Source organism: Neopelma chrysocephalum, unplaced genomic scaffold (genome assembly GCF_003984885.1).
Source record: "Neopelma chrysocephalum unplaced genomic scaffold, ASM398488v2 Primary Assembly neopelma1_26, whole genome shotgun sequence".
Classification (NCBI taxonomy): domain Eukaryota; kingdom Metazoa; phylum Chordata; class Aves; order Passeriformes; family Pipridae; genus Neopelma; species Neopelma chrysocephalum.
The window spans coordinates 25,783,575-25,804,353 of NW_020897695.1; the positions used below are offsets into that span (position 1 = coordinate 25,783,575).

Consider the following 20,779-nt stretch of genomic DNA (forward strand, 5'->3'; position numbering starts at 1 on the left):
TCTAGTGTGTAGCTATGTCTGAAGAAATCTAGCATGCATTCTGTGGATTCTCCAGAACTGCTGTATGAACTACCTTTACCACACATTACAGAAATGTATAGAGCCTGGTAGAAGTTGTATTGCATTAGGTATATTACAAATCCATACAGAAGCCCATTTCCTTCTAAATACTTTGGAGTTTTAGAAGTAAGCTCTCTTAAAAAATAGGGAGCACAATATAGGTAGCTTCATATACATTTGTAGCAAACAGGTGTTCTGAGGAGTTACAGCAAGAGCCTAATATGCTTCAAATCCTTTGTATTGTTAATCATATGAATTCTCTGAGGACTTGGTGTACTGGATTTTGATATAGTTAATTAAACAAGTGTGGAAGTATATGTCACTATGTATGACGTTGAATTCTACCTACCTCACAAATGTTTGTGTAAGAGCAGGACATTTTATACGTTTGCTGAGATACAAGGTTAAATTTTCCAAGTGCGTTTTGTTGGCTCATTCTCTTTCGTAGTTTGCCTCAGATACAGAAAGAACTTTTGCAAGGAGACCTATCAATGGTAGTTGGAATTGCAGAACTAAAATAAATACCAGTGCCAGCTGTTGTAATGTGGATACTGGCTTGATGTGGGGTAGAGCAGCAGAGATCAATTCAGTGATTTAAGTGAACCATGGGGCAGTTAAAGAGATCACTCCCGAGGTCAGGGTCATTTAGTCCATTCATTTAACCATTGTTTAGCCAAGGACAAATACTTCTCAAGCTATAGAATTCCAGTGGACTGGTCCATCAGAGTTGGAAGGATGTTTTCTTAGAATGGGCTGTGTGGCTACAACTAAACAGATTCTGTGCTTCTTGACCAAAATAAAAACAGTAAAGAGTTGGTGCACTTTCAGTATTGTTGAAGTATTAAGACCTGATGTGTACAGCTGTGGCTCAGGGCCAGGCCTCACCAGCATCTGGCCAATAGCACATTGATTGAACTGCACTGAAAAGTGGACCTTGTTTTCCCCCTTATTTAACCTGATCCCTTTGTGAACTGAGAGGATATGGCCTTCAGGAACCACTTCTAACACAGTAAAAATACATGGTAAGATAGAACTGAGGTCTGCAGTGTAACCTATCCATTTCCAGGCTTCTGCAGTACCCACCAGCACTACAGGTCTCAGGGCGCTTCCCATCCTTGCTGTCTCCTCTGTTGACTCCTGTGATTGGTCAGGAAGTCTGCTCTGACCTGTCCTGTTTAAAAAGTGTCCCTCTGTTTGCTGCTCTTTGATATTTCAAAACACTAAAATCAGTATTTCTCATCCTGTACTGGCTATTTCACTCTTTTAGAGCATAGTTTCTGATACTCAGTGCATTTTTATGAATGGATGACAAGAAAACTGTATTAATTGTTGCTATGATTTTATCACACAAATGTAGTTGGGCGTAGTACAGAAGTAATTTCAAACAGAGAAATGTTATTGGATTTAAATTTCAAACTTTTAAACAATTATATTTGGCTGCCATTATTCACCCATAGAAACAAAAGTCCTGGAGAAAATCCTGAAGAAAGGTTAATGTTAAGTGTGTAAAGTAAAAGTAAAAATATTTTGTTCCCTGTGTTCTTTCTGTAATTCTAATTAGGCCATATTCATGCCATTTGGATACAAAGCTGAAGGTTTACTTAGAACCCAACCCAGACAATCATCCTAAAACATAACAGTGATGAAAATATTAAAACAATGTTGTACTTACTTTGTAGTCTTCACTTTCTGAACTAATTTGATGTGTTGAAGAGTTATATTGCTGGATTGTTGCTATTAAAGCTACTTTCACACCCAAACCCAAAGATAAATAACTATACACCTGGAGGAGGTTGTGAAGAGTACAATCTTTTTCTCTAATCATCACTCTTGAACCCTCTGTTTTCAAATCTTCTTCAGCATTATGTACAGTTTCTGACTTCCAACCACAATTTCCATTTGCAGATCAACTCTGTTTATAAAACATACAATGTGCCTGATCCCAAACTCAGCAAAGCCTTTGGGATTCTTTCCACTGACTTCAGTATAGTTTGGATTGAGCCCAAAAACAATGAATACTGCGTAATTCCACAATGAAAAGACAGTGTAAAACCAGGGCTCCTGGATTTCTGCCACCAGTTGTAGATAAAGCAGAATGATTGCAGCAGCAGGACTCTTTTATTAATGTCATTAATGTAGCAGCCCCTGTCCTGTTCCCTTTCTGGGCAATATACAACTGGAAATAGAGTGGGACCAACAGCACCACGCTACCCCTGAAGCAATGTAGCAGAGCTCATGCAGGCTGGGAGATGGATTGCTGCCTGCAGGATTTAAACTGCCTTTTTATTTGACAATTTCCCAGTGGTTTTTTGTAGAACATGAGGACAGGGAGTGGGAAGCAGCACCCACTAAAATTAACAAGCTTTAGCTGCATGAATCGTGCCAATATGACCTCAAAGCACAGAAAGTTGACCATACACTGCCATGCTCAGGTAAGATAGGATAGGATAACTTAGAATAGGATAGGATAGCATAGCATAGCCTAGCCTAGCATAAGATGTGTGATGTGGCCAAGCAGGTCTGTCCTCTTTTGAGTCCCACTTCACACACCAGATTAGAAAAATAGTATTCAGAGACTCATAAGAATATTGAAAGTGATCTCTGGTCAAACCTCTTATTCAAAGCAAGATAGCTTTAAACTCAGTTCCTGGATACTGTATTCATAACAAATGTTGGAAAAGATTGTGATCTGATAGCACTGATCTGCACATGGTACCAGGTAGAAAAAGAGGCATTCAGATTTCACAATACTCAGTGACAACATGTTTATTCATGTGCTAAGTAAATCCCTGGCACCTGAAGGCATGCCCTGCCCTGGCCTTGTGAAATTCAGATTTTCACTACATGGAACGGGAATACAGCACTTCATACAGAGCCTTATATAGAATTGGATGGCATGGATTGCCTGTTAAGCAAATGCACAAGTTGAAGCTTCCAAGAAGATTCAGCATGTACTTCTGAATCCAAAACAAGGCTGAAGTGTCCAATGGGACTGCTGGAGTGAAAGAAATTTAAAAAAGGACAAAAACAGTAAGGACATATTTTCACCTAGAACATTTATGTGGCACCATCACTTACATATTGTCAGTCTTGAATTGTACTGTAAGACCATATGATATAATATTGGGAACACCTATTTAAAGTAGAAAGGTAGCTATCTGAAACCAAAATGAAAGCCTAATCATAATATCAGAACAAGAATCTGACAGGGAGCAGCCAACATGGATTTACTAAGGGCAGTTCATTCCTGATTAAAATCCTTGCTTCTCTGTGGACAAGGGATGGGCACTGGAATTTTCCTGGAATTTGTAGACCCTGACTTTAGCAGGGCTTCTGATGCATTCTCCCACAGTCTTGCTATAACCAAACAGACAGTATATGAAGTCAATAAGAGGATGATAAAATACATGGAAAATTGTCTAATTGATGGACTCAGAGAGTTGTGATTGGCATTCATAAGACTGCTTCTGAGTACTGTGTCCAGATGTGATGTCCCCAGTACAAGAAAGATATTGACATAATGAAGCAAGCCCATGCAGGGCTGCCAAGACGTTTAGGGGACTGGAGTGCAGACAGAACTGGGTCTGCTCAGCCTGGCGAACAGCAGGCTAAGGAGAGGCTTTGCTGCTATCTACAATTACCTAACCAGAAGATACAGAGAAGATGGAAGCAGCCTGTTCTTGGAGGTGTAATATTATAAGATGTAACAGACCCAAGTTGGAACAAGGGAAATTTCAAGTGAAAACTTTTTTACCCTGATGATGATCAAATACCGGAACTGATTGCCCAGGAGAATTGTGGCATCTCCGTCCTTAGAGGTGTTCAAGATTTAACTAGACAAGGCCTTGAGTGACCTGATCCATTCAGACCTACATTGAAGAGTGTTGGACCAGAGCTCCAAAAGTCCCTGTCCACCTTCATTATTATGATACTGTGATGGAATTATGCAGAAATCCTGGGCTGATGCTGAGCTCACTAATTCCAGGATAGGAATAATAGCATTGCTATTATACTGCTCTGTTCTGGGATCTTGAGACTCAGAGCTGATTAGCATAGGTGCTGCTCCACATCCAAGTGACTATACTGTTTGGGGGATCCAAACAGCAGTGTGATCAGAGCTTACCTAGGAATCACTGCAGGCACTGCATGATGTGATGTAGACATGCCAGAATATAATTATAACTTCAACTCAACAACAGAATGAGTTTGGTCAGGTTGATTCATTCTTAGAATGCCAGTGACATACGGGAGTATAAAATCTTCATTTCGATCTCTATCTTGCTGAGGAGAAGTGACTTCAGGCTGCAACATTTGGTGTCATAGCTTTCAAATTAAAAATGGGAGTCAGTTAATTAAATTTTTGAAAGCATTCTGAGATCCTTACTGAAGAAATGCAAAACAAATTCTATGTTTTGTTATTCCCAATATATAACAAAATTAGTAGAGAGCCCTCACTGTAGCCTTATTTTTGGGGTTTTTTCCATAGTTATAAAAAGATAATTTTCTGTACATTTCTAAAAATGTGTGTGCCTTAGATAATCAATTTGAAATAACCTGTTTTTTAATCCCTTTTTTTAGTTACTACTCAATGACACAAATGGAATTTTTAATTTTACTGTAATTAAAGGACTGCTTGGGCCTCCAGTGAGTATACACTGCTTTGTTAAATTTTCAGATTTGCACTATCTTCAATGTCTCCTTTTAAGTATCAACTAGAGATGAGTTTCCTGTGGTTTAAGATTGTGTACCTGCTAACCTCAGCACTAAACTCTGTAGAAGTAGTATAGGGCAGAACTGAATTCTGTGTGAAAAAATTACTTTTACATATTTGTGTAAAATAAAGAAATTGGCTTATCTCTGATTCTGAGCTATATGCTCAGAAGTACAGAAATATAGAACTGTTGAAAAAATAGGGACCAAGATTTCCATAGCATTTGTCTCATTTTTTTTGCTTCTTGTTTTTCAAGTCACAAAATGTTAGGATAGAAGTATTTTGATCATTTCTGCTTGAGACTGCAACTAGCAATGCTAGGCTCCTGTGTATGACTTTATCTCACAGCAATTAGAGATGGGATGAAAAACTGGGAATTTTGTGAGATAAAAGAGATGTGAAATTCAGGTTCTGTTTTACAGCTAGCTCTAAAATAGTTCAGTCAAATATTTGAAATTCTGAATGCTTTTTGGTAATGATTTCAGGTCCCTAGGACTGGATCAAAACAGAAATCTACCTTTTCCAAGCTGTGGAGTCTATTCAAACTTGCCCAAAAGTGTTGCACTTTGCAAAATCTTAACCCCCACAAATTAAGGAACTTACTTCACAGCTAGTTTCATTTGTGGACATTGTGTATTTTATTTTATCTCGTTTTCTTGTTTGTGAGCACAGTTGTCTCCATCACATTCAATCCCTGATGAAATAAGGAAAGCCAGAATGTGCATAGCCAATAGCAAAATTTTACTCAACATAGCCAAAGTCTGAAAAAAAATATATCTTATTAATACATCTGTCCCCAAACAAATATTTACTAAGTCTGTCATTGGAAAGAGCATTAGCTCCAACAACAGCTTGTAACCTTCATCTGCTAGTCTAGTATGGCTCTTTCCCACTTGTTACATGATAGAACAACTTCATGTTATTGTGGCTGCATCCAGCTGTGCTTATGGTAAAACTGTTTTCACGGAAGATGTGTTTCCTAACTGATTCCCCTAATCCCTGAACATAATAGGATGGCAGGATAGTATGGGCCCTCTTTTGTGAGCTCTGTTACTACAGGTAATTGCCATTCAACTGCAGCAGAAATGCATTGATTTGTAATAGCTGTTAGAGTCACATCCTTAAAGAATGTGACAAAAAGAACCAGGTCCTGTAGCTTGAAGCACAGTTGCAATGGGAAAGGTTTGAACCTCAGTCTCTGAGCTCACCCCAGTCAGGAAAGAGGTGCAGTCTCATAATAGAAATCCTGCTATTCTAGATCTAGATCTGAACTAGAACTGAAGTGTCTCTCTGCAGTTATCACAGCAGGGTAATATGCCCAGTACAGATCCCAATCCATGTTTCTATTCACAGCCTATTGCACACTCTATTTTTTATCCACAGACATCCAGGAGAAAAATGGCAACTGTGGGCAGGCTATTGTGGTCTCTGTGCTGGCATCTGGAAAAGATTCAAAGAAGGCTGAATTATGGTTGCATGCCTTTCATATCTGGAAACTGTCACCTTTTTTTTAGCCTTTTCTGAATTGCTGTTTCTTCAGTTTTTGAACGTAAACGCTAAGTTAGAAGCATAGGGCATAGCAGAGCATTCACAACTTTACCATTGACTGAATGAAGTTCTTAATTCAGTTGCAGATGAGTTGATATTCACAAATCACACAATATATGAAAAACGCATATTCTGTTTTGCCAGTCTGTAATATGTGTTTGTAAAGGTGTGGGGGGTTTTGATTTTGTAGGGGCCAGATGGCAAGCCGGGTCTACCAGGATTTCCTGTAAGTATTAATTTCTTTGGATTTAAGTTTTTTTTCAATTTAGTTTAATATTTTTTAAAAATTGTGTTGTACACAATTTGCACAAAGTCTAGTAAATTTTCATATGGGAGACGGCAGGTCTTTGTGGAATTGCCAGCTTTGGTAGAAATTTACTCTGTTGGAAATCAAGTATACTCTGATATGCTTATCTCATGTCAGTTCTGTAGTTTAAATCGAGATGTAATTGAAGAAAAATTACTACCTAAGGAAAGGCCTATGCCATAAAGGAGAAACAAATGGAGGAAATGGACTTCTAAAAGTTATCTTTGTATGTAAATGTAATTGTGTTATTATTTAGGCTTTTTTTTGTTACCACTACAGAATACAGTAAAGCCCTATGAGACATACACGTTTTATTTTATACTTTATGAAACATTTATGATGTTTTTACAATAATGTGCCAGGATTACCATGTAAGAATTGCACAACCATAGTATCAAAAGATGCCTTATTCCATGCTACCTGCCTGTTGTGTTCAGACTGCCACACCATGCAAACATACAGAAACATCTTCATAAACAACATGGACGCAGGACTTGAAGGGATGCTAACTAAGTTTGCAGATGATAAACAACTGGGGGGAGCAGTTGACTCCCTCAAAGACATGGAGGCCCTGCAGAGAGACCTTGACAAATTAGAGGACTGCGCAATCACCACTCACTTGAAGTTCAACAAGGGGAAGTGCCCAGTTCTGTACTTGGGATGGGGCAACTCTGGATATACATACAGACTGGGGAATGAGATGCTGGAAAACAGTGCCATGGAAAGGGCCCTGGGGATCCTGGTTGATGACAAGTTGAATATGAGTCAGCAGTGCCCTGGCAACCAGGAGGGCCAACCATGTCCTGGGGGGCATCAGGTAAAGCATCACCACCCAGATGAGGGAGAGGATTGTCCCACTCTGCTCTGCACTGGTGCAGCCTCACCTTGAATATTGTGGCAATTTTGGGTGCCACCATATGAGAGAGATATTAAGCTATTGGAGAGTGTCCAAAGGAGGGCAATGAAGATGGTGAAGGGTCTAGAGGGGAAGCCATACAAGGAATAGCTGAGGTCACTTGGTCTATTCAGCCTAGAGAAGAGGAGATAGGGGAGACCTCATTGCAATCTACAACTTCCACATAACAGGAAGAGGAGTGGCAGGCACTGATCTCTACTCTCTGGTGACCAGTGACAGGACTTGGGGAATGGCATGAAGCTGTGTCAGGGTAGGTTTAGGTTGGATATTACAAAGAAGGTTTTCACCCAGAGGATGGTTGGGTGCTGGAACAGGCTCCACAAGGAAGTGGTCATAGCACCAAGCCTGACAGATTTCAAGAACATTTGGACAATGCTCTCAGGCACATGGTGTGATTCTTGGGATGTCCTTTGCAGGGCCAGGAACTGGACTTTAGTGATCCTTCTAGGTCCCGTGCAACTCAGTATATTCTATGATTCTGTGATTATCTAGCTTATAACTTCAGATACTATTGATCATACTATTGTATTCACATTCTATGTAACATGATGGAATTATTTTCCCTTGTTACGATTGTTTCACAGTTCAGAGCATGCATAGGATCTAAGGATTCTTTGTCTTTTGCCTGAGAATAACTAAGGAGAAAATTGGGAAAGCTGACAAAAGATGTTAACAAAATGCTGTCAAATTGTCCAAAATTCTACACAAGGTTGTTTATTGAGTCCTGGGTATTGTGGTCTGCATAGGAAACCAAAGAAAGAAGGAAAAAACTCCTTAAAAATACTTTACATTTGAAAAAGAGTTGATACCATTTAGAAAGTGGTATAACGAATTCGTGGTTTCACTGTAATTTACGGAATCATGTAGAAATCGTGTAGACTTGAGTTTAGTTCTTGGTGGGTAAAAAAAGTTGCTTCTGATTGCACTTACAATGGCAGATTGTAAAGCACAATTTAATCTGAGTGGAATGCTTTCACCATGAAGAGATAAAGAAATTATCTTGTTTTCAAATAGATAACCTCTGTTTCAGATAATTTTTTTTTTAACATACTGTTAAAAATGTAGTTTAAGAAATTCTGTTGAAAATCAGTCTGGCTGAAAGATCATGGAGGGAGAGAATAGAGTATGGAGGAAATAGAGAATTTTACATTGAATTTCCACTGTTATTAATGTTTGCATATTTCCCTTTGTGAATGTGTGTATCATTTACACTGTGATAAACATCAGAGATTTTTCATTTTGTTCTTTCTAACAGATTCTCCCTATGTGATACTTGGTTTAGGGAATAATATGATTCAAAGAGCAGTTTAGTCCTATAAGAATTCTTAGATTGCAATCAGAGTGATTTAAGTTCCAGTTTGCCAACTGTTGAAAATTACATGGCCTAGCTCCATATTCTCAGCAGATATCACTATGGGTTTATGTGCTTGTTTTTGCATAGGGCCCTCGGGGACCAAAGGGTGATACTGGTTTGCCTGGATCACAAGGACCCAAAGGACAACAGGTATAAGAACATGCACAGGGAAAAGTACATGCTGGGAAATGATTTAGATGGCAAATACTTAGTGACATTAAAAGTTTAATGATTCTAACTTTAGTAGGGATTGTGATGTTAATAAATTCATGGGAAAAATTTACTAGGTGGAAATTGAAAGTACTAAACAACATCCCTTGATATAATTCCACCAGGAGCTAATGTTCCTGCCCCCATGTTGAAATTCTGGAGTGCAGTATGCACTTATCAATTAAGTCTGCATAAACATTAAGCATGAAGTGACCTCTTCTTGCCAGCTGATTGCTGTGTTGACACTCTGGGATCCTATTCAAAAGGCCAAATAAAAAAAGATTGATCTTTTCCTCCTCTTTTGCCTACAGAATGAAGGCTGCAGTTTTCAATTCCCAAAGAATGTGTAAGACTTGGAGAGCTCTCTTTTTAGCATCCTTTCTCTTATTTCTTCATAAAAAGTGTGTATTTTATAGCATTCCTGGGATGTTACTAAAGACCAATGTAAACCATGCAATTTAAACATTGCAGCTGTTCTGGTTTTCTTCCCCTTCTCATCCATCTGCAGGAAGCAGGGTAGAGATACATCTAATGTCTTGGGGGTAACAAAAATAAAAACAAAAACACTTTCAGCTTATTCTTTCTAAGTAGCTGACCTCACATTCTCACAAGGAAGACTTAGAAATGGTTAATTGTGGTTAGAAATGGGATTATAGACGAAAAGCATCTTCATTATTCAGAAGGAAACATCTCAGGCCACAAATACCAGTCCATTTTTGTCATAAGGTTTTGTGTTCTTTTTCAGAGTGCATAAAATGATCCAGCTCAACCTTGAAACTGGTTGTATGTATTTTGGTTTGGGTTGTGGGGATTTTTACTTTTGTTTTCTAGTTGGCACTCTTTTTTGGCTTCTACTGTCCACACTGGTAAGAACTCAAAACTTTGAAACCATTATTTTTGTATCCACCAAAGACATAATGATGTGTCTGAAGCTGTTTTTGAGGCATGAACACCAGATTATTCTCAAGAGTGATGAAGGTGGAAACCACGATGAAGCTGTACAGACACTAGGGGCATTTTACTTTAAGGATCATGACATTCAACATCAGGTCAATAAAATCTCATTAAAGTCAGTGAAGCCAACCAAGCCTTAGGGAGACTCCAAGATATCCAAAGTATCTTCAGAGAGACTTTGAAGACACCAAAGATTTAAGAACCTGTGAGAGGAACTGAGTTATAGCACTTACAGCTCAATGAAAGCGCTATAACCTGGACTGTCATTTTAATCACCAATGCAAGCGTTAGTTTCAAGCCAGATTTCTTCCATGAGATCTTGGGAAAGGTGTTGTACCAAGATGCCTGAGTCAGGAAGAGGAAAGTTACAGCTGAAGATCCAGAGTGGGAAGCATACACTAGCACCAAGAAGTGATAATTCTTGGTTGTGGAAGTGGAATGCAGAGGGTCACAATTTGAATGCTGGGAATTGGTCTTCATTAAAGTTAATGAGACTGCATCTTGCGAGGCTTATAGAGAGAATGATTCATGCTTTTGTGATAGTAAAATTAGGACATTTACTGTTCTATCAAGATTTTACATTTCCAGCAGGATTTGCTGACCATTGTCTAAGCTGATGGTAGACAAGAAGACACCTGTCTTGCCTTTGGCAGACATCTTTTGTAAACACACCATGTTTCACATAGTTACTCTATGGAGAGTAATTTAAAGACTTTTTGAAAAAATAAGTACTTATCCATCTCAAGGTGATATTTTTAGTGTACTTTATTATGTTTTAAGAAAGATCATCCCTTTTCTCCCCCCAGAACCCATCTTTACCCTACTCACCCTGATATAACGTTATTTTTTATATTAAAGCATGACTGTCATGCTCCAGACAGCAGTGATGCTGTTTTGACTTCTGATTCACTGAGAACTGCTTTGTAAACAGTAATTACTTTGATAATTGCAGGGTGAAAAGGGAGAACCGGGAGCTATCATTGCTGCTGATGGATCTTTAACTGAATTAATAGGAAGAAAAGGAGAGAAGGTGAGCTAATACTGTGATGTGTCCCTTCAGAATGTTTGGTGGCCTCGTTACCACCTACCTCTGCTAGACCTTGCAGGAATTCTCCTTGTCATTTCTCTCTGTGTGTCTGTCCTCAACAGGGTGAAGCTGGAGTGGTGGGACCGGCAGGACCAATGGTAAGACGACTCCAATGATGGGTGGCGCTTGTTTTTTTTTTAATTTTGATTTGGTTTTACAGATATTAGTGAATGTAAAGATAGTTTAGTTTTGCTTTTCTTTCCTTCTGAGAAGAGATGATATGGAGTATTCTTGCTTCAGGGTGATCAGTGTCCTTCAGAAAAGAATGTGGTCATTACATATGTGGTGCTGTAAACTACTGACTTGATGCAGAGTTAAATTCTGGTAGCACAAATGTATCTGTTACTATCTAAACAGATAGTGAAGTATCATCAGAGCTAGAACCTTACAGAACTTATGACTGAGTGAACTGGGTTTGTTTAGCCCTTAAAAAAAAGACTGAGAGGAGCTCTAATTGCTCCCTGCTGCAGCATGAAAGGAAATTATAGAACAAAGTCAGGTCCTTCTCAGAGGTGGATAGAAAAAAGACAAGTGACAAAAATCACAAGTTCCAGCAAGGGAAATTTCAATTAAAGAAAAAAATTCACAATAAAAGTGGTTAAACACAGAAATAGGTGCCCAGAGAGAAAGAGGATTGTGGAACAAGATGCTGAGCAGCATGACTTAACTTAAAAGTTTGTCTTACTTTGAGCAAAAGGTTGTGCTACAGAATCTCCAAAGGTCCTTTTCTATCTAAATTATTCTGTTTATATGATTTACATTAAAACAACTCACTGTGTCAGCTCAATTTCTATTGATGTCAATAATTTGCAAGTGTTTTGGATTCTGAGAAAGCTGCATATCAGTCAGTAGAGTCAGACCATATACCGAAATCAGGATTTAGAGGCCTTCTTTCGTGTATTTGGTCTGATACTTTTTGACTGGACACAGAGTGTTGTATGACAGCACAAGAAATTAGTTATAAAATAAGAACAATTGCCAAGACTCAGGGCACCAATTTCTTTTAGTCTAGTATTCCAAAGATCAAGGATATCCAGTGTTTCTTTGCTTCTGCTTTTGATGTAGACTCGTTGTTGTTGTGCCTAAGTGAATGTTAGTAGGTGTTGACATTTCTGCACACCGTGGTGTGTAGGAGATTTTGACATCAGTTTCGGTAGTCTTTAAAAGGGGCTAGTTGTGCTAAGTAACAGCTTTCTTAATTACTGTGTATCAGAATATCTAAGGGGGTTATCCTGATTTACGAGAAAGGGAGTTGCTTTTCTCCTCCTTGTATGACTGTGAAATGAGTCGATCCTTTCACCTTGACATAGAATAATTTTGAGTGGAATTGAACTTCAGAGATGATCTAGTCCACATCACTGCCTAAAGGAATCTGTTTAACTCTGGAACTGGCCAAGTGGAGTTTTCAACAATTCTTGGGATAGAAATCCCACAATCTCTCTGGACAGCACATTCCAGTATTTGACAACCTTCAGGGTAAAAGAAGTTTTTCCTTATATTTATTTGGAATTTCTCATGTTCTGGCTGGTGTTCATTGCCTCTCGTTCTATTGCTGTGCATCCTATAGACATATCCTTTTCCTGTGAGCCTCAAATTCTGTGTTTACATCTCCTTTTGTACTGCCACGAGATGTTTCATACAGTTCAGCAAGCAGACAAGGCCGTTCAGAGGAAGTTCTTGCCCGCACTGATGCAAATGATTACACTGCAGGAAAATTTTGCACACAGCACCTGTCTCAAGGCTTTGCTCAGCCAATTACTCTTCTCAGTGCAGAACTCCAGCTTGACTATCACTGCTAACAGGGCAATAAATTTTGGTGTTGCCCCATAGAAAAAAATCCCTTTGTTCTTAATGTGAGTCCTGTGCAGAAAAAATATACAGACTTCAGAGTGCTGGACCAGAGACTCCGAGGCATAACTTATCAAAGGTTTTAGTACAATGGTTCTGTTCCACTTTGCATAATGTAAGACTCTTTGTAAGGTCCAAGAACACCTTTGAGGTATCTGGAGACTCTTACTTGTTCCTCTCTGCTGTTAGACCAAAATGAACTCATAGACAAGTTTCCAGAATTTTAAAAAAAATCCCTACTCATTGCTCCCCTCCTTTTCGAGACTTCAGCTGGACAGAAGAGAGGATCACAGAAGCCAGAAGCACAGAATGCTACAGAGAAGTAGTAGTTTGGTAGATGAGAACGAGGGATAGTCAGGAGGTCAGTACCACCGTTAACAAAAGCAGAAGAGACAGACTGAATCCAACCTCCCGCGACAGGAGAAATTAAAATCTTTTACCTACTAGATTATGCTGTTCCCTGTCAGTGAAGCAGATGATTGCACATTATTGAAGAACAGCCCTTAGTGAGAACCTCAGTCTGCCCAAATCGACTCTCTGTTGGAAATGAAATTTCCTTTTCTGGTAAGCAGTCTCCTGTGACTTCCTCACTTCCTTCTTTCACTTCCAGCTGTGTCAGCTGGCCTCTGTCTCAGGAAGTCACTAACGTCTGTCAGGACTGGGCTGGCACTTTGACAGAGAAAATAGTAAAGGTGGCCTCAACATAGCCAACTTTCACATTGTTAGTGTTTATTTGAAGTCTCGGTTAAAGCACAAGATCAGACACTTCTCTTTATTTGAACTAAAAAAGAAGTCTGTTTCTAATCATCTTCACTGCTGACCGAAGTTCAGATTTGCATATTCTTTAAGAGTTCAAGTACCAGAGAGTGAAATAGAAAAATACCTTATAACATTTTGGATTTTTTTTTCCCAAACCTTATTATTGGATGTGGTAGCACGGAAAGGTGGGTTGATTCATTTTGAAAGCTTGGGGGCACAATATTGAAGTTCACATCTGCCAGAATCCACCACCAATCTCTTGCCTGATTTAGACAGAGGCATTAGTCTTGATCATTTGGGCAGAAATTGCCTTCAAACAGGAAATAAAATAGAAGATTAATAAAGGTTGTACCATCTTCAAACAATTTCAGCTGACATTAGTGAGCTTTAAATTCTGATTACAATGGGGATGTTATGAATCAATGTGTTCATATGTTAACCATTTATGAATTTCAAATCTAATCCAGTACTCAGTTTTGGCAGATTAAAATTGCAACAATTAATCCATGAATTTCAGCTTTATGCTAAGACAAATTGTCTCATCATCATCATATAAATTTTTCTGAATGTACATATCACTTTTCAATGAAATGATATTACATGAAGGATTAAACACATCCATTGTCACCTATAAGTAGTATCTGTGTGAGATCTATAGTTAGGTTATTTAACAAATAATGCAAGAAGGAGTATCTCTTAGCATTTCACCAGACCGAAAAAAAGGAAATGAAACCATAAATACTGAAACATATATAAAGAGATTGTCTAGACCCTTGTGGTTTTGTTGAGTTTCAGGAAGCTGACAGCAGTTGAAAGTTTGTAAACCCTCAGATTTACTGCTTCTTATTGATCACTTGCTGGCTGCCTAGAAGCTGCATGCTTGCAAATATTCAGTCATAGACCATCCACAGTCCTGGACCACTTTTCCCAGGCACCCTACTTGTTCTCTCTTTTTGCAGTCACTTGTATTACTTCGTGAGGCCTGATGAGTCAGTCACTCCTGTCTAAAGAAGGAGCTGTTCTGTTTCAGCCCCATGAATCCACATACCCAGGCTGGCAAGAGGCATGTAGAAACCTGGTTCTGTATGAATTCTGAGGCCTTTATACAGACATTTCCTCATAGGGCCTAATTAAAAAATAATTAGGAAAAAAAAAAAAAGAAAAAAAAAGAAAAAAGGAGATGCAAAAGCATACATCTCTAACTTCCTTTTTTCTACTGACTGATGCATTTAATTTTTCTTTGATATGCGCTGACTCAGTTTCGAATTGCATGCCCTACAAGGGGGCTGAGAACCCCAAAAGATAAGCAATCTTTTCCAAACCAGAGCTGACTGTTATATGCAGTCCTCAACTTCTGGGATCACTCAGCAGAGCAAGCAGAGAGGACATTCTGCATGTTCTCTGCAGGCAGTCACTGATTTATTTTTAACACAGATGTAAAACTATGCCTCTTATTCAAAATAATCAAATATATGTCAACAATATCAGCTGTAATCACTTTTTTATTTTTTTTTGTCCAGGGACCAGTAGGACCTACTGGACCCAAAGGAGAACTTGGTTTCCCAGGACGTCCAGTATGTATTATGCTCTCAAGTGGAATAAAGACAGATGAGTTTGCTTCTGACACATACTAAACTACTTCTACTTATTTCAGGGCCGTCCAGGACTGAATGGACTGAGAGGTGTGAAAGGTGATCGAGGTGAAGCATTTAATGTAAGTTCTTATATGTTGCAATTAGTTGGAATAAAGACCTGTTAAAATCTGAAGTCTGATTTATATTAATTCCTTTCAATTGATGATGGGACTAAAAACCTGAAATTATCTAGAAATAATTATATGTTTCTGTTACTTTTCCTATCTAGCAGCAATCATTGAAAAGTCAACTTTTGGGTCCATCTGGACAGTTCTTGCAGATATACATAGTTGTATCAGCTCCCAGGTATAACAGTTATGTGTGTGATTCACTGCTTGCATAGCTGATTCAAATAGCTAATGATCTGGGATTTCAGTTCTCTTATATATATCAAGGACTTCGTGATCCAGGCCGCCAATATGACCACTCACAGTGTGAAGATACTGCCATAGGCTCTTAGCTATCCAACATGGGTACATACAGCGCTTAGGCATATCATAGCGAAGTGGTATCTACTTTACTAACAAGGAGATACTTGCTAACACGTACTACCTGCTTTAGTTGTCATGTACATGTATCCAAAATAATGACCTCTGCATAGAGGATAGTATATCCATGCTCACCTACAACCTGTAATTATGGAATGACAGGTGGTGAACCAAGCTCCTGGTGCTGCGAGTCTGGAGACTGGACCACACAACAACTAACACTGCTGAGTATAGGCGATAAGTTTCACAATAGCAGAGTAATTTGTGTGGTTGTTCTGATGTTATGGGGCAATCTGAGCTAGAAAAATGGGTACCCATACTACAGCAGCAGCTAATGATATTTCATCTGCATCAGAGATAATGCTGAAAGAAAAGACAAAAGTATTTTACTGTGTTAGCATAGAGTCAGTATAGCTGTATTTCAATAGAACATTTTTTTAGATGAATTCTGTTGTATGAAGCCTGTAGTTCTTCTTTGTTCAAAAGAAAAAAATATATGGCCCACAAACTGCAAAGCACAAGCATCTTGTCTATCTGGACAATAAATAGAAGTGAGTTTATATTGCTTTATTAGAGTAACAGGGAGACTGAGAATTGGTGAGCATCTAAGTATCTTCACAGAAAAAAAAAGAACAGGCACTGAAGGTTGCTTATACCTCTAAAAAGTTATAAATAGAAATTTAGTTGCTGGAAGGTGAAAACAGGTGAAAATTAGACAAATTCTAATAGGAAGAAAATGACAGAAAAGGTGACTACCCACCAGCAGAAAATATTAAAGCAGATTTTACATTCCTTCACATCTTCAAACAATAATAAAGTTCATTTTCTGGATTGTCTGCCTTAAGCAAACAAAAACTCTTACAGCAAGCACAACTAGGTGAAGTACATCAGGCTGACAAGCTAAAGCAAATAAGCAAACAAAACAGGCTACATGTTCTATTAGTCCTTCCTGGAGTGCTCAGGGAAGATAAAGTCTAACAGATCTCTAATTATTGATGAGATGACATATGTCACCTCACAGAAAGTTCCATTGATGTGGACTGAAAGATGAACATGGTACTGTGCCAGGTTTTCAAATGACACAGTAAAGAGTTGACATACTTTTTTTTTTAAAGAGCAGTCACACCTCCAGTTTAGCAGGGTTCCTTGGAGGTGCTAATTATCAACATACTTATCTGACTGGCATCTGAAAATATATGAATCTTAGCAGTCTTGAGAATCCTAGATCACTGCAGAATACCTAATTTTCCTTGGATGAGAGATCCACTGTCTTTAACTGAGTTTCAATTTTATAGTGCTTTGGGGTTGGGGTTCCAGTTTGGGGTTGGGTTTGATTTTTTTTATCTTCCTTCTTTCACTTTCTCTTACCAGGGCCCTCCTGGCTTGCCTGGACCCCCAGGGCCCCCTGGACCTCCAGGACGTATACTTTATATCAAAGGAGTAAGTACAACTGGAGAGCAGTGACTGGTCTATCTCTGTAGCAGAAATGTGCTGCCCTAGTAGCAGTTTGCAAAGGGAAATATCAAAACTTGTTTCAGGCAACACAGTTTACAGTGGGTGACCTTGCTTGTGTGCACAGAAAAAAGTTTCATAATCTCAACCACTATCATGAAAAGGTTTTGCCTTCCCCCACCCCCACAAAGAGAGACCTGATGACAGACCTGGCAGCAAGCTGGGCTCTCTGCTAGGGAGGTGCTGATTTTGTTTCCAGGTTTTGTCCATCATCTCTATTAGATCTATATGGTGTGTTACCTGCTGTATTATACTTGTGCTCATGAAAATAATTTTCCTCCTGTTTTCAATAGACAGTTTTCCCAGTCCCTCCCAGACCTCATTGCAAAATGCCAGTAAGTCACACACAGAATCTGCTCTTAGCAGAATGCATGGCCATGACAGAATGTAACCAAAGAAGCTATACACCTAAACATGGCAGCTTTACAGCTTTTCTCCCCCCGCCTTCTGCTTTGCACCAGGGATGTGTTTTACCTGTTCCTCAAGATAATGGATTTTCAAGTGTTTAGATAGCCAAACTTATCCGTATATAAAATATATAACAGAACTACAAACACTATACTCTTTTGCTTAAAGCACTTCGATTACTTCCTTGTTCTAACACTTTTAATGCCTTTCAAAGCTTGTGTTTCCATGGTTTAAGAGCTGCTTTGTGGAGCTGAATGTGTATGCATACAGGTACACATATTTTTTGCTTGTATATATAAATACTGTTCCCATGTTGTTATGTCTTCAGCCATTTTCATTTCCCTGTCCAAAATAAGATTTATTATGTATTTCACTGTGGCCTGAAAGATGCATCAGAAAAGAAAGGTCGTGTTCTTTATTTGATCCTCAAATGCAGCCTATTCACATATAAATATTTATTATCTCGAGAATGGCAGCAGGTGAAGCTCTGCCCCTGCTTTCCAAAGGGAATGACAAAGCCTTCATTACCTTCAAAGGACCTGCAGTTTCACACACAGTGTGAAAATAAAGGGGAAAGGTTTCATATTTTCAGAACACCCTGGTGCAATTTTTGTTTAATAAATCATGGAAATTGTACCCTGCAATGAATGGTGAACAGAGTTCAGTCCTGAAACTACTTTCCCTAGGGTAAGATCATACTGTTAAGCTGTAGGTTAGGTGCTTGGAAAAGATTCTGTCTTTGACAGCCAGTATAGTGTAATGTGCAGGATGGCTATTCTACTTTTCTGTTAAACAGTATATCTCAAAATAATACTGTACCCTCTCCTCCAATTTCCATTCCAGTTCCTTTTCACTTATTTTAGAGGAACAGCCCTTGACTTACACTATACTAGATGCATTGATACTCATCATCACCCTAACCTTACTACTGAAGAAAGTACAAACTTTCTCTTAATTAATGATAAATAGTCATTACTCTATGGTAATTTGCTATTTCTGCAGTTTTGGCCTACCACCTCCAAGCACAATTATTTTACCTCTTTGAATTCCTCCCTTAAATCTTCTCATTCCCACTGTATGACATTCTTGTATATTAATCACGTATGTCCATCGTCACATATGTATTTGTAAGCCTCACCTCTGAAACCTGACTGGACGAGGCCTTGAACAACCTGATGTACATGATCTTCTTTTGGGCTAGACAATCTCCAGAGATGCCTTCCAACCTCAACTCTCCTATGATTCTCTGTGGAATGATTCAAAGAAAACAAGCCTGTTTTAGCTGAATTACAGATAATAATAAAAAGCCACCTTTCAGGAAGGTTACAACCGGTGAATAATAGCAGTAACTTTTATGTGCACAAGTAATAGAAATGTGTACTTATAAACATCTCTTCACGCACTTGAGTATGCTAGATAGATTTATCCTACATTTGTGAATAATCTCCTAAACCTATCCGAGTTTATAGATAAGAAGTCTGCTGTTCATGCCTACATAAATGAATGTTGATACAGAACTACAGACTGAACCCCACCAGTTTTCCTCATGGGAGCTGAACTTCTGAAGTTAATGGAGCTATCCATGTGAGTAAAACTTCTACGGGCTAATACAGCAGGATTAGCAAGATGCAACAACTTCGTTTTTTTCATACACTTGCTTAGAATAACGTAAATAGTACTGCCTAGTACTAAGATCTCCAAGTACTCTGCCACATTTTAATTCTTGCACTGTCCTTATTTTGAAGACAGGCAGCAGAGGTAAGTAGCATGCCCACTGTTACAGGTAGCTGGTGTCAGAAGAGGATAGACTAGCATAGCTTCTGCCTCCCAGTTGTGGTCTCAATGCATCTGGAGCACAGGTTAACATCAGACATAACATAGCCCTGATCTGATGAAAAAATTACAAACACAATCTGTTGTCCTAAAGTCAAAAATCAAATCCTACTTTCAAATACAGTGGTGTAAATTCAGAATTGTTCTTGGAGACTGAGTTTTCTGATGCTTCACTGCCACGACTGAGAGTAGGATTTGCTGATGCCTCCAAAATGCATGTTTTGCTGAAAGCATGTTGCATGTTAAAGAGAGCACCATCCTCATAAAAACTTGATCAGCTAGTGCTCAGACCTTGTCAAACTGGAGATAATCCCAGAGTGTCATTATAATATTTACTATCATGGAAATGTACTTCCATTGCTTAATGTTGTGGATATTAATAGATTTATTTGTCTGCAGGTGAGCACTCCCTACCCTGGAAATCAAGAAGCTCTTAATGAACCTGGTGAGTAATTCTTGTACCTTGGCTTAAATAAGCTCTTTTTGTTTGGTTCTGTTTTTCATGGTTAAGTGCTTTTTGCTTTTTCTTGGCTATTGCATAACTGGATTTGTGGGAGGGAAAGGGAAGGGGAAGGGGAAGGGGAAGGGGAAGGGGAAGGGGAAGGGGAAGGGAAGGGAAGGGAAGGGAAGGGTTTTCTTTCTTTTTCTGGTGAAACTGTGAGATCGTATCTTGGTCCAGTCTCAACATGAGCCTAGGACTGCGCCTGTGAGAAAGATTTACAAATCTTGAGGAGTGCAACACAGTTCCTGCAAGATCTAATTTTAGAGGTTCTCTGTCAGAGGACTATGATTCTATGCAGCTATATTGTCACTTATTGGTTTGGTTTGTAGTCTGGACATAGTAGAAGATGTGGGATGCAACGTGCAGTCATAACTCAAGAACTGTTTCTGTACTTGCTGCAATGAAATTCACAAATGCAATAAGAACAGGTTTGTTCAGAGGGTCTTAGGCTGGGTGGTGAGGGAAAGGAGAGTAACAGATTTACTTGTAAGAGAGAAGCTGTCTTGCACATGTTGGGGTTGATAAGAGAGGAAAACTGGGCAGCCATTCAATGATCATGAGAAGAGTGAGACAAGCCAATCATATATGGACAGGAGCCATATGCCCCACATGTATGGAAGAGTCTGCTGTCACTTTCAGTGGTTTGGT

At 38.9% G+C, this 20,779-nt stretch overlaps 1 protein-coding gene across 3 annotated transcripts in view; it reads left to right on the plus strand.

The window, feature by feature from the left end:
- The window catches only part of LOC113964108 (collagen alpha-1(XV) chain-like), a 129,818-nt gene that overhangs the window by 93,242 nt on the left and 15,797 nt on the right, over nt 1-20,779 (plus strand). For all 3 annotated transcript variants that reach the window (XM_027675983.1, XM_027675984.1, XM_027675985.1), the window contains 10 exons: nt 4,639-4,704; nt 6,510-6,545; nt 8,984-9,046; nt 11,013-11,090; nt 11,210-11,245; nt 15,275-15,328; nt 15,409-15,468; nt 17,248-17,316; nt 17,682-17,723; nt 20,029-20,074. In XM_027675983.1, coding sequence (XP_027531784.1) covers nt 4,639-4,704; nt 6,510-6,545; nt 8,984-9,046; nt 11,013-11,090; nt 11,210-11,245; nt 15,275-15,328; nt 15,409-15,468; nt 17,248-17,316; nt 17,682-17,723; nt 20,029-20,074 — 550 coding nt within the window. The remainder of the gene's footprint in view (nt 1-4,638; nt 4,705-6,509; nt 6,546-8,983; nt 9,047-11,012; nt 11,091-11,209; nt 11,246-15,274; nt 15,329-15,408; nt 15,469-17,247; nt 17,317-17,681; nt 17,724-20,028; nt 20,075-20,779) is intronic.